General features: G+C 34.1%; 3 protein-coding genes across 10 annotated transcripts; 2 read left to right on the top strand and 1 right to left on the bottom strand.

Annotated features, from left to right (window-relative positions):
* The first annotated feature begins 872 nt into the window (after positions 1 to 872).
* Positions 873 to 3,210, top strand: LOC104700154 (AUGMIN subunit 2). Of its 2 annotated transcripts, none has more exons than XM_010415619.2 (6): positions 873 to 1,091; positions 1,435 to 1,560; positions 1,690 to 1,794; positions 2,003 to 2,071; positions 2,218 to 2,331; positions 2,693 to 3,210. In XM_010415619.2, the coding sequence occupies exons 1-6, from the start codon at positions 969 to 971 to the stop codon at positions 3,032 to 3,034; spliced, it is 879 nt and encodes a 292-aa protein (XP_010413921.1). In that variant the 5' UTR covers positions 873 to 968; the 3' UTR covers positions 3,035 to 3,210. The 2 variants fall into 2 exon arrangements, 1 of the variants encoding a protein (XP_010413921.1); XR_015560876.1 differs by having other exon boundaries at positions 889 to 1,091; positions 2,218 to 2,601.
* Positions 3,211 to 5,773: 2,563 nt separating this feature from the next.
* On the bottom strand, positions 5,774 to 6,957 carry LOC147940785 (uncharacterized). The gene is made up of 3 exons (XM_087458269.1): positions 6,697 to 6,957; positions 6,508 to 6,590; positions 5,774 to 6,359 (listed from the first exon to the last, which is right to left on the bottom strand). Exons 1-3 carry the CDS (start codon positions 6,955 to 6,957, stop codon positions 5,774 to 5,776), a joined length of 930 nt encoding a protein of 309 aa, XP_087314395.1.
* A 1,717-nt stretch (positions 6,958 to 8,674) lies between these two features.
* On the top strand, positions 8,675 to 12,995 carry LOC104704245 (uncharacterized). Of its 7 annotated transcripts, none has more exons than XM_087458236.1 (10): positions 8,675 to 8,966; positions 9,383 to 9,516; positions 10,052 to 10,190; positions 10,285 to 10,617; positions 10,700 to 10,847; positions 10,936 to 11,904; positions 12,009 to 12,247; positions 12,340 to 12,413; positions 12,497 to 12,605; positions 12,698 to 12,995. In XM_087458236.1, exons 2-10 carry the CDS (start codon positions 9,461 to 9,463, stop codon positions 12,731 to 12,733), a joined length of 2,103 nt encoding a protein of 700 aa, XP_087314362.1. In that variant the 5' UTR covers positions 8,675 to 8,966; positions 9,383 to 9,460; the 3' UTR covers positions 12,734 to 12,995. The 7 variants fall into 7 exon arrangements, with proteins under 7 accessions (XP_087314362.1, XP_087314364.1, XP_087314366.1 ...); XM_087458238.1 differs by having other exon boundaries at positions 8,713 to 8,966; positions 10,290 to 10,617; XM_087458240.1 differs by having other exon boundaries at positions 8,734 to 8,966; positions 10,704 to 10,847.
* The last annotated feature ends 1,337 nt before the right edge of the window (positions 12,996 to 14,332 follow it).

Below are 14,332 nucleotides of genomic sequence, written 5' to 3' on the forward strand. Positions count from 1 at the left end.
CTTTAGTCAAAAGCCAACCGAGTTATGGTTTAATACAGAGATAAGAACCAATGTCTTTAGGAGTTATCTAGAGATATATATATTTAGGAGTTATCTAAATATATTTCCTAATGTGTTTAGATTTTAGTCAAAGTGTTCTTTATATAAAGAGGTGCAGACTTGTTGCACAATTTAAGAGGGATTAAGAGTTTGAGAACTTTAGTTTTGAGTTAGTTTTTCTAACGCAATAAAGAGAGATATTCTTTACTTGAGTTTCTTAATCTTGTTTTTGTTTTTGAATTCTAGAGTGTGTTTGTTTATTTTGATTAAAAGGGTATAAACTCCAATGCAAGGAGATTGCATATGCTGATATGCATATGGCTTCTTAACTGTTAAGTTTCCTTCACTCTGTTTTTGTCGCTTTGTGCAATCTTTTTTGATTACTTCGTAATTTGGTATCGTTTGCTCACATCAAAACTTCTCTCTTGTATACATATATTAAAATTGAGACGAATAAATTAAATGTGAATGGTTTCCAACTTGATTATTGGTAACGAGTGATGTATATATTAGTCTTATATATCTCTTACACTTTAAAAGACTCTTATACATTATACTACTTCTCTCCTACAAAAACAAAAGTTACACTGGATTCGTTTCTTCTATCAACAACATTCTATTATTTAAGTTTTAAATTCAATAGATACACATCAATATACCACTAACAATTTCAAACCAGTTTTATGGTTCTTCTCCTCCGTATAACATGTTGGGCTATCTTCAACAAATATCTGGGCTAGGCCCATTGTTTTTTTTTAAAAAAAAAAAAAAAAACAAGTTGTAGTTTTTTTTTTTTTTTTTTCAAAAGAAGAAGTTTGTTATGAAGTAAAAAAGAAGATTTAATCATCCAACAAAAAGACTTTGAATAATTTTGAATTTGGTTATTATTATTTTCGCAACAGTCGTCACCGGAAAGCTTTGGTGGAGAGATGTCGATGGGAAGCGACACGACGTGGGTTGGGAAGAAACCGATCAGGCGCATCGGCGGATTGTCTGATGCTCTCTCAATCGCCTCCGATCTCGGTTTCACCGTCGCTCCTCCTCCTTCTCAGGTAACTTTAACCATTCGCTTCTCTTTCTTCACTTGAATCGGGAAATTTTCTCCGTTTACTTTTATTAGCTGAGTAATAGTGTCTACTACTCTGGGTTGTTGTTGCTATTAGATTTGACTTGTAGAAGAAACGGTATGAGATCTTGAATTTGATCTCTGGGCATTACTATGTTGAATCTGATTTTGTCCTGAATTAGAGAAAAGATTAATGGAATTTTTTCTGTTCGATTGGCTACATTTTGTGAAAATTCGTATTCGTATCAATGAGCTGCTTTGATTTACAAAGTGGTCAGCTGTGATGGATACTGAATCGAGCTTATGAGCTCTATCATTTTCCAATGTAGGAAGAATTACAAAGCTTGGCGTTGTCTAATGGCGAAAGAGGTGATGATCTAATTAGGGTTTTAAGAGAGTTATCTGCTGTTCAAAGGAAAATTGCAGACTTACAGGTCGAGCTTCAAGGGAGGAAGGTATATGTATATATTTTCAGGGTTTTCTTTCTCTTTCAAAGTGGATAAAAAAGATATGGATCATAAAATTTGCATTGCTTGATTGGTTTTATTATTGGATGTTTTGTATATAACTTCTTTGTTTTGCAGGATGATAAAAATGTGGCACATTTGACTCATGTGAGTGAAATGCAAAAGAAAATCGAGACTCTGTCAAGGATTACTCATATATTGAAAGATGTTATACAAAACAAGGTAGAGAAAGAGAATTTCTCCTTTTTTTACATACCTCTAAATCTTTTCTGCGTTTAGGCGATATCCCTTTTATTCGATACCTTACTTTATTGTTCTGAAAATTGAGAGACACTAGCTCCTTAGGACATCATAAGGCCGTCTTATCTTTTTTGCGATTCTTGAACCTCTAGTTGAAGTCTCTTACATCATTTGTTTGTTTTCATAACAGGATCGCATCATTGCTCGTCTCCAACAACCTTATTCGCTAGATTGCATTCCAGTTGAAGCAGAATATCAGGTGAGTCATGTCATCTGATACTATTTGCTACTTTGAGGACCTACTATAACTTGCTCTAGTTATTATAAAGTTGATTCGTATCTGAAGTTGAACAGATGGAAAACAAAGGTGCTTTGTCTAATGGCTATGTTCTTTTTTGTTTCCAGAAACAATTTTCAGAGTTACTAATGAAAGCCGCCAGTGATTATGGCGCCTTAACAGCATCAGTGTCTGATTTTCAATGGAGCCAGAACTTTAAAGAACCTCCTTCTGTCTGGGGGGTATGGTTTTATTCTCTTTTACATGTTTTACGATTTTCTATTTACATCTTTCAGTCATAACATAAACCCACATTACATATATTGGTTTACTCATCTCAGTTGGAATCTAATATGTTGTTCATAGTAAAAATTGTATTAACATTGCAGAAGAATTCTCTCTGCAACTTTGAAAAATAGATCAACTGTGTCATCCACTCATCAGGACCTTGAATTAGATTTATCTGTTTCTAATCTCTTTGCAATAAGAGAGAAAGAGATTGCCACTTTATGGTAGGAATGTGTTGCATAACAGTTGTTTTTTTTTGGTTTTACACCCTATAATCTCAATCTCTCTACTTTTTTTTTCTTCCCCAATTCATAGGAAATGCTGCGTCCAATACCTGTGGCACTAGCGTCATGCACGAGATTCTTTGAGGCCATGTCTGCGATGAGAGAATCATTTGCGACTCTTCAAGACCTTCGAGTAGGTAACTCTGCAGTTTCTTTACCAACAACACCAGGAGCTAACGAAATGATGCATAGGGACTCAGATTGTGTGACTCCACCTCATGGGAGAATAGAGTCAAGCTTCGACGACTTAGCTTTTCAGACCACAAGGAGACAAAACAATGATCAAACTGAAGCAGAAGAAGACGAGGATAGTAATAACAATTCAAACCGGAGACTATCTTGGCCTCCTTCTGTAAAAAAGAGTAGCGTTTAAAACAGTTGCATTTGTCCAGTCTTTTGCCTAAGGTTTTTAATATCGATTTGTGTTTTGTTTTTATCAGCATTAGTGTCCTTATGAATTTGAATCTATTTGAAAATCTTTGTGTGAAACATAGCAGTGTATATTTGGTTAACCTTGGGTTTCCAAGTATATATATTGTTACTGAGCAAGTGTTTTGGGTTTCAACATTCATGAAATGAGAGGTGTGTGTGAACTATGAACTATGAACTATGAAGTGTGACATGGGCTATTTAATGGCTATCTTTACATAGACGTCGGGATTGGTTTAGTCGAGAATGCTAAATCTACTTTAAGATGGGGGTCTATAAATTAAATTATAGTCATAAGTACAAACTCCACTTATTAACTCGTATGGTCTAAACTCTAAACTTTAAATAATAGTGTAGAGTGTGTAGACCATGTATTTAAGACAACTTTAATTGAGAACCGCACCTAAGCATATTTTTAGCAACCTAGTCACATAGCCCGGTCTGGTCTTTAAAAGTAGATCGTGAATTTAGCAAAACCAATCACAGTATTAGAGGCAAGTATCACAAGAAATTATTCAGCCTATGAACAAATAAGTTAATATACACACATGCAAGGGTATTATAACAATTCGAAGTGATTTGATCGAAAATTATTACTATAGATATCAAATAAGTTAGTTGAGGAGGAACACACATTTTTTTTTGTTATATGATATCGTATAATGCATGTAAGGTGGATGTGCAATAATGCATCATACAGAATTTTAGATAATTATCTACCTTCATTGTTCTCTTTTCTTTTAGAAGGCATAACTACATTAATTTTCTTAAAAAATTGTTTTTCTCAAAAATATTTCTTTTATTTTATTGAATCCTATTTGGCAATTGCTTATGTGATCAAATTTTTGATGGACGTGTGTTACTCTGTTTTTCAGCAATAACAAACCATATATGCTGGCCAAGTTACAATATAATGAACATTATACCGTATATGAATTTTTTTTGTTATTTTTATACTGTATATGTTAAACATTTACTAGCTAGTTTGATATAGATATATTTTCAGTTTCATTGGTGGCAGTGGATTGTGCATTTGGACGGCGTTAAAAGGCCTGAATATTGTTTTTTTTTTTTCTGAGTTTTTAGATGTTGTGAGGTTGATCTTAGAAAAACAAAATATAATAGTATTACTAAGAATCATTTTCTAGGATTTTTTCTTATATTACAAAAATTGATTTTTTTGTAAATTTTTATCAATTAATGCTAGAAAATTGTAAATTTCAAAAATAATTAATTGAGAATTCAAAATTTTTGATGAATTATTATTGGTTAATAATCATGAGAAATATGTTATTACGAATAAATAATGCATTTATAGCTAAATATCAAACATTTTTCTTAATTTATGCGAACATCCTAGGAAATCATCATTTATGATAAAGAAGGGGTATAATATTCATAGAATCTTATTTTTTTACTTTTCAAACGACAATTATTTTTTTGAGATATAAAAGACAAACAAAAAAAACAAAATCTTTTAAAGGGAGTCGACTTTTTTCATACATGCTCAAATGAACTATATTGAATTTATACATTAGATTTTTATGTGTGCTAAATCATACACGAAAAGAGTATATGTGTATGAATCTAAGGATACTTGCATCCCCTATCAAAAATATTTGGTGCGGAGCATGACGAAGAAAGTTGTCTAAGAGATGGAGTATATTATGTTGATGGTGATGGAATTATGTTCTTGATAAGTGCAAGATTTATAAAGTATAAAGTTTGGAGAGGGAGAACCAGATTTAATCCGTCAAGCATGAAGGTCTATGTGAGGGAGTTTGTACACACTAAACCTAAGTGGTGACGTGGAACAAAGAGTGGAGACTACGTAGATATAATGAGAAATTTTGAAATGCGGGAATATGTGTTGAGAGTTGCTGTTGGAGCAACCAGATGTGATTTAGGTAATGATCGAGTGCATTCCAACATATTCGAGTGGTTAGATTTGATTCCGTTGAAGCTCTAAATATTGTTTTCCTCCAAGTTTATAATCTGGTCAGTTTGGCTCAAATTCTCGCATTTTGGATCATTTGAAACTTAAAAGAGTGTTGGATTTTTTCATATGTGACTCTATTGTACCTTTTCAAGTTTGAGTGTATAAAGAAAAACCTGTAAAGATGAAGCAAAATTTATGCAGATGGAGAATTTATTGACAATGCATGTAACGTGGATTTGCAATAATGCGTCATACCGTATTTTAGATAATTATCTACCTTCATTGTTCTCTTTTCTTTTAAAGGCAACTACATTAATTTTCTTAAAAAATTGCTTTTCTCAAAAATATTTCTTTTATTTTATTGAATCCTATTTGGCAATTGCTTATGTGATCAAATTTTTGATGGATGTGTGTTACTCTGTTTTTCAGCAATAACTAGCCGTATATGCTGGTCAAGTTACAAACTTACAATATAAAGAACTATTTTTTGTTATTATTATACAGTATATGTTAAACATTTACTAGTTAGTTTGATATAGATATATTTTCAGCTTCATTGGTGGCAGTGGATTGTGCATTTGGACGGCGTTAAAAGGCCTGAATATTGTTTTTTTTTTTTTTTCTGAGTTTTTAGATGTTGTGAGGTTGATCTTAAAAAAACAAAATATAATAGTATTACTATTTTTTTTTTGTCGGCCAATTTTCCATTAGAATAAAAATATTTTATAATGTTTAGAGTTACATCTATTGAACCCAAGAGATAACATAAGAAAAACTCTTTGTTCTAGCTTCCCTAGCTAAAGTATCAGCTATTATATTGCCTTGTCTACCAATAAATTGGAAGCAATGGTCGCCTTTTGTAAGAGCGAGAATATCATCCAAATATCCTTGGATTTCAAAGGCACCCAGAGATAGAAATCGTTGTTTTGTTGCAGACTCCAGATAATGATAGAGAATAGACGAATCTCCACAAAATGTGACATTTTTATAACCAAATCTATTTATCTGGATTATAGCTTCCCTAATCGCTATTGCTTCTGTTTCAAGGGCAGAGTTGACCGGCTCTATCAAAGAGGCACCCTTGAGTACACACCTTCCTTGTGCGTCATGAAGAGTCCATCCAAATCCAGCTTTGTTATTAGGGTTGATCCAAGAGCCATCTGTATAACAATAAAAGGAGGAGGTGTTATATAAATTATGTCTCTGTAAAGGACTAGCTGACTGATTCCTCTCCTTATGTTGTTGAAGATCACGCTGTGTAGCTATATGAGCTTCCTTCCACATTCGATAATCCACTATAGCTTGATTAATGACTTCTGGGATTGCCCATCTTTTATTATTAAAAACTAAATCATTACGAGCTTTCCATATGCGCCATCCAATAAAGGGAAATATATATACCATTGGATCGACATGATCTTTGCTAGAGAGTAGGTCTTTTATGTTGTCTAATATGGAATTTTGACTAGCAAACTGACCTGAGGGTGTGCATATGGGTGAAACTCCCAGATTTCTCTTGCATATCGACATTGGAAAAAAAGATGCAAAGTGGATTCGTTAACTTCTCCACAAAAGATACAATCTGGTGAGGTGTGGATACATCTACGTGATAGGTTTTCCGCAACTGGGATAGCATTGTGCAGGACTCTCCACCAGAAATGCTTTACTTTAGGTGGAGCCGAAATAGACCAGAGGGATTTCCAAACTACACTAGCTTGAGAAGATTCAGTTGAATTCTCTATGGAGGCTTTAGATAGCTGGTGGTAGCCAGATTTGACTGTGTATTGTCCATCCTTAGTAAATATCCAGGTAGGTTCATCTGCAGATTTGATGATTCTTGGCCGAATTTTCTGAATGATCTTGATATCTTCTGGATGGATTAACTCCTCTAGCTTGTCTTTATTCCATAGAGGAAGATTTGGCAACATGAGATCTGCAACTTTTAGATTATCAGGTGCAGTATTATTTAGAGTTCTAGCTGGGCGTGGTGGGTTATCAAGCCACTGATCCTGCCAAACTCTGATCAAATATAATAGTATTATTAAGGATATATTTTAGGATTTTTTTTTATATTACAAAAATTGATTTTTTTGTAAATTTTTATCAATTTCAAAAATAATTAATTGAGAGTTCAATTTTTTGATGAATTATTATTAGTTAATAATCATGAGAAATATGTTATTACAAATAAATAATGCATTTATTCGTAATATGTGAAAGATCTTTGAAAATGAAGCAAAATTTATGTAGATGGAAAATTTATTTTGTGTCATTATAGGAATAGGATGTTCAGATTTTTCAAGTTTGAGTGTGTACAATAAGTTATTTATACAATAAGTTAATATACACACATGCAAGGATATTATAACAATTCGAAGTGATTTGATCGAAAATTATTCTTATAGATATCAAATAAACTAGTTGAGGAGGAACACACAACTTTTTGTTGTTATATGATATCGTATAATGCATGTAACGTGGATTTGCAATAATGCGTCATACCGGATATACTAGTATAGATAATAATTGAGAGACAACACTTGCGTTGGTTTATCTCAATTAATACGTAGCAGCTGCTTCTCTCTAGTTCCAATCCAATAGATAAAATTATAAAGCGGCGTTATAGGAGGACCTACCCACGAGCTCGAGCTATCTCTCACTCACTCTATAATGGTTATTTGTATTTCAAAAACAGAATCGATCACATACGTCCAAAATTTGGACTTGGCCCACTCCATATCATCACGCACCTCAAGCGCGTGTCCTTTTTACAAAACATATCAAAAACCCAAAAATATCAGACCAAAAGTCCCAGTTGTACATTCGGTTTAGCAAGTGAAACAGAAACGATAAATAATTTTATAGTAAAAAAATACTGAATAAAGTAGTTTCAACGCATTCGTCCAATTTCTCAAAAGCAATTTTCCAATTTTACATTACTTTCTTTCCCAAAAATGAGATAATTTATTGGAAGTTTATCAATTTTCAAGAATATACTGTAGTAGTATTAAATTCCGGATGCGTGAAGTTAAATTAACCGAATACTATAAATCAAATCTGAAAGCAATTTATGTATTTGGTCGACATAGGTGATGATAAAAAATCGTGTTTCTCGCAACTTAAATGTCGATGATACACTTTTCAAAGCACTTCTACTACTAATACATAAACTTAAATGTCACATTTCATTTCATTGTCCATGACTCCTCCATGCGTCAATTCCACTCCCACTCGACACCTATTCTCATCTTTTTAAAGTTTCGATTTATTTGCTTCACTTTTTTTTTTTTTTAATGTTTTTTGTCATTGTTGCCAACAGTTTTTATTCATGTTTGTGTAAAGAAAACATTTACTTAGTAATTTATCTGAATAGTTGTTGACATTAATGACAAGTACAATAGAATCCGAAAATAATATTCTATACAACCAAAAAGATTCATATATATCCATTATCTACAGTTGCAAAAATACTATTTGACACATCATGCAAATTTCTTTTTTGGTTTTTTAAATTCAATACCGATATTTTTCAATGATGTGATAAATACCATTGAATGCTCATTTAATTGAAAAAATTCCATTATTTTTATTTTGCTGATTTCTTTTCAGAAGAAATAAAAACTTAAAGGACCTTAATGTAAATCTGAGAAAGAAAAAAGAAGGAAGAATACACGCGCTGGCTTGCCCAAAGAAAGAAGGACCTTATCCCACGCGTTGACATATATATATATATATATTGTATCTTCTTCCCTGTCTCTCTCTCTACGTGCTCGCTCCGGTGAAGAAGATACAAACCGAGTAGAGAGACCCTGGGGGGAAGCCATAACAACACAAACCTCCGTCATCCTCGGCTACCAAATTTACCGTATTACCCCTTCTCTGTCCTCCCCCTGAGACGTCTTTTTTTGGAGATATTATTCTTCTTCTTCAATTCCAAGTAAACCCAAATTCTCTCTCTCTCTCTCTCTCTCTTAAATTTGAAATAAATTGATTTCTCTGGTCATAAACCATCGGGGCTCTGTTTTTTTTCTTTTTTTTTTTAATTTTTATTTGCGGGGACGGACATTAATGGTGGGGTTTTAGATTATTATTATTATTATCTGATCCGTTTATCGCCGTGTGTGGTTCAATTTTCTCCGGCCTGTCTATTGTTGTTGTTCGCCGGTGGGTTCGATTTTTAAGCTTCCCTCATTATTATTATACCTAAGATTTAAGAGTTTCCTTTTTTATTAAGTTATCACAATTTGAAACCAAAATCTCCCCCATCGGTTTATTTCTAAGAAATTTCCAGTTCTTATGGATGATAATGACGAATTCTCCTGAACTATGTTTCGTTTTTTTCTTCTTTTTCAGTGATATTTAGCAAATTTGAGGTCAATCCGACGTTTAATTGAGAATTAGAGTGCGAAATTGAGAGATAATAAAGAGACAATGGGGAATGGTGATGAAACCAAATGTGTTTTCCCCTTAACCAGTCTCCAGATCGGGTATCTTATCTTTATCTCTTTGCTCGCAATTGCGTTTTTTTTGCTTGAATATTTTTGTATATTTAGAAATCAAATGATTCTGCAGTTTACAAGTACAGATATATATATATAGTTTCCTGTTCTGTGTTTGCTTTTTTTTTTTTTTTTTTTTTCATTATTATAGAAAGCTTTGTTTTCAGCCATTGTTGGACCTTTTAAAGGAAACATATCATCTTGTACTTTCAGACAAAACAAAGATCGCTTTTGGTTTTGACAACTTTATTACTATTTTTTCTTTTGAATTTTAAATTGAATCGAATGCGTAGATTCGTTTCCTGAATCTGAAGATATGTTCTTGTTGTTAATGTCTGTGAACATTCCCCTGTGAAATCAAGTATTAGTTGAAGCATTTGTTTTAGCAATTCCCATGATATTGTGGTTGAGATTATAGTTTGCGTGTTTGTTTCAAAAAGTTAAAACTATGTTGTCACATTTTATTTGCGTGATGTTCTCTGCTTATCTGGTTTAAGATTTGTTTTGTTTTGTTTTGTTTCAGAGACTTGCAGTCGTATCTTTCTGATCTCAGTATTTTCCTGGGTAACAAGAGTAAAAAGATTTACATATTGGTGGACAACCGGCCATGGTTGAATCCTGGCACCAGATCTGCTCATTTCTGGCAACTTATGGTTACAAAGGTTGTAAAAGCTGCTTCAATTTTATTTCTTGTTGTTGTTGTTGTTGTTCGGGTGAAAAGATATGAGTTAGTGACCCATCTATCTTTGTTTGCAGTCCAGACTCTCACCTTTTGCAAACACGAAAGCTCGAGGGGAGAAGAAAATTCAGAAGCAGGAGGAAGAGAAGAAAAAGCTAAAGCAGGACGAGGAAGAAAAGCCTAAAGAGACGTGTGCTCAGCCTCAGCCGGACGATAAAAAATTGAAGAAGCTTAATAAGTGGTTCTCATTGATAGATGCGACAACTTTTTCGAACAAGAAGATACCTGCAAATAAACTGCAGAGCTCTTTGTTTCTAAACAAGCAGCTGCACAAGACCTTGTACGGTTTCATCGTGTTCGAAGTTGAATGGGCCAACGTCAGGGGTGTCAACTACTTGAATGAGCTACTGGTACCCCCTTGCAACTGTCCATTGTTTTGGTCTGTCATTGTATGTTTTTCTTGTTTCTTACTTGATCTATATCTTTATGTAGACAGACACGTCTCTTGCTATAGAAGCTAAGTTGATGCGAAGGTGGGAGTTTGAGAGTATTGATCAAGCTGTAAAAAGCATGTCTCAGTGGTTCTCTGGATCAAAAGCGGAAAAGTCTTGCTTGAGGGAATATCTCAACTCAACTATAGGTATTATTATAATACATCTGCATGCTTTAACCTTGCACCTTTATGAGTCCCTAGCTTAAATAAACTTAAAGTATTGTAACTCTTGCAGGAGATGTTTTTCATGACGCTGAAGCAGAATTCTCAAAAACGTCTCTTTTAGATGATGATGACATCCTCAGCAGCGACAATCTTTCTGTTGAAAATGAGTCTCCTTGCTGCTCCAGAAGTGTCTTCAACGTTAATCATTCTGCTGCAGATTATGATGAAAACGAGCCTCACACACCGCCTCTGACTGGACCGTACAAGAGAAGAAGAGTAACTAAGGCAATCAGTACTGGAGTAGATATTGACTATATGGAGGAGACACCCAAAAGAAAAAATAACTCTGTAGACCACTGGGAAAGCCATGTGCCTGATGATGGTGAAAACATCATTGAAGCAACCCAATATAAGGATGTGCTAGTTCTTGTTAGGTGTGGTGACCGTCATTTTCCATTCAAATTACGAGAGGTTATAATGGCTGACATACGCTTGCTTACTTTACTTGAAGCTGGTCTCCCTTCATGGGTCTTGTTTCTGCAGTCTTATCCCGGTTTCTGTCATCTTTATCGACCCTGGATGTGCCTTTTCGCCAGAGCATTATATGTGATGATATCAGTCGTCACCGTTGTGATTGGTTTTTATGACCTCTACAAAAATGTCCCTGTTCTGAAGGCCACTGCATCTCGGTTATGCGGCCCACTCTTTGATTGGATTGAAACTTGGGACATGGTATCACGGATAAAGTACTTGGGAACGATGTTGTTTCTTCACAATTTTCAGAAAGCTGTCAAGTGGGCTCTAACGATGGCACGTGCAATGCAGCCATTTGTTTCTTTACTCATAATGCCTCTGGTGAATCCTCTTTTAGACGCTCTTGGTTTGCTCCTACCGTTATGGAATTCATTGGCAGAGACAGTGGCGAGCTTGGTTTCAGTAGTTTGGATAGTGATCGAGTCTGGTTGCAATCTTGTTGGTGATGTGGTAGAGTTGGTGCTTTTGCCCATTTTGTTTATCGTCTCACTAGTTTGGAACGTCAGTAAGTATATTAACCGTCTCCTTGCCCACTACTATTCTCTTATCTTTTAAGAAAATAATCATAATACTGATGATCTCTTTCTTTTTGTCTTTTCGATGCTACAGCAAATACTGTTTTACTGCCTCTTTTCTGGATCATATGGGAAGTGGTATATGCACCAATCAGAGTGGTTGCTGCATTGGCCAACTGTTTAGCTTTATCCTTCTCATACATATTCGATGTTCTTGGAGATTTATGGAGGTATATGAGCAGCATACTTCAGCTTGCATCAGATTCTCAAGCAGCTGTGAAGACTTATGAAGTCTCCATGTGGCGTACACTTTGGAACGACCTCTTTTCTCATGTCAGTAAAAAGTTTGAAGACAATCAAAAGTATCTGAATCTTTTGCTACTTCGATACATTACTAAATGTGTTTGTTTTGCTGCATTTTTCAGGTTTTTCGTGCTGTCAGGAGTATATTGAACGGTTTTGTTGCTTTCTTTGCTGCCTGTAACAGACATCGGCTTAGGTAAAGCATTATCCCACACACGTTTACACTTTTTTTATATGAGTAGTTCTGACATATTTTTGTGATCTGGTTTCTCTTTGCAGTACTTATAATCACATACAAGACTTTATGGAGAGACTACACAGACGAACCACGAGACCAGAATCTGTAGACTCAAGACATGGCAAGTCTGCTAAGAACAATCAACCTACAGTAAGTTTTCTCTCAAAGTAATTAATGTTCTTCTCAACTTGACGTATCTGCGTTTCTCATACCCGGTTCTGATCATGTTTTGCAATTTGCAGGGAGACGGAACTAGAAGGAAATTGCACCTTGCATAGAACTGATCAAAACCCATATTCTTAATTCTTTTCAATTTTTTTTTTTTTTTTGTTCTCTTTTTACCGGATATGATAGGTTCTTAGGGTATATAGATAGGTTTTATACTTCAATGTCGCATACGTCAAGAGCTAGCATTGTCCCAAATCTGCCAAATGATTTGTATATAAGAAAGAAAGTCACAAACTCACACACACTGACTCTCTTTGACGTCCGCAAGCCGAACATGGTACCTAAAATACACACGATTTATTGCCCTGTAAATACATGAACAGCACATGTAACACAATATGCTAAAACAATAATCAAAGAGAGTAGATGTTTGCGCTACACTATACATGAGTCATGTAACTTCAAGTTTTAGAGGATAAGTAACCACACAAAAGGATTCTTAGAAAAACAAAACATGAAGATCAACATTTACGTGCAGACGAGTATATATCAAATTGTATACTTGAATGGATTTCATTGCAAGACAGTTCATCGATTCAAGATTTTACAAATAGAAAACAGAGTAAAATGAAAACACTTGAGAATATGTTTGTTGTTCTTATCTATGGATCTATCAAATCATTGAATATTACTATATTAGGGAATTGTCAAAGTAATTGAACACACGTTGATTCCACAACTTCAGATTCTTGCTCAAGAGTTTCGAACTACCTCTACAACGCTAATTTTATTTCTCTTTTTCCTCTAGAGACCACGAGTTCTGCAATTAAAATAAAATAAAAAAAATTTGTGGGAAAGGAAATTGTCAAAGTAATTGAACACACGTTGATTCCACCGCTTCAGATTCTTGCTCAAGAGATTCGGACTACCTCTACAACGCTAATTTTATTTCTCTTTTTTTCTCTAGAGACCACGAGTTCTGCAATTAAAATAAAATAAAAAAAATCGTGGGAAAGGGAATTGTCAAAGTAATTGAACACACGTTGATTCCACAGCTTCAGATTCTTGCTCAAGAGTTTCGAACTAGTGGGAAAGGGGAATTGAACCCGGGTTTCGAGGGACAGCCATCTCATGAGATACCAACAAGCCACACCAAAACTTTCGTGAACACTTCTCAACAGGTTGTATATATACATATTTTACCACGTAGGACGGAAAATTAACACAGTTAAGTCTGGTTTTCTCGCCATCTAAGTGTCTTTTTTGTTCAAATTCGTTTTGATTTCTGCATATAAAAAAATACATACCAATACTTTTCTCAGTTATTACCAAAAGCAAAAGTATTTGGATGATAATCAATTACCAAAAGCAAAAAATATTTTAGATGATTATCAATTACCAAAAGCAAACAGTTCATATTTCAGATGAACTTTTTTGTTGTTGTGTTAGTATTTTAGATAATTATCAATTACCAAAAGCAAAACTTATCATCTCAAATTCAAGTATCAACTACCTTCATTGTTCACTTTTCTTTTAGAAGGTATAACTACATTAATTTTCTTTAAAAAAACTGTTTTTCTCAAAAAAAAAATCTTTTATTTTATTGAATCCTATTTGGCAGTTGCTTATTTGATCAAATTTTTTTAAGGAGGTGTGTTTTTCAGCAATAATAAGCCATATATGCTGGTCAAGTTACAATATAATGAACC

This window comes from Camelina sativa, chromosome 7, assembly GCF_030686135.1.
Source record: "Camelina sativa cultivar CO46 ecotype springtype chromosome 7, ASM3068613v1".
NCBI classification, from domain to species: domain Eukaryota; kingdom Viridiplantae; phylum Streptophyta; class Magnoliopsida; order Brassicales; family Brassicaceae; genus Camelina; species Camelina sativa.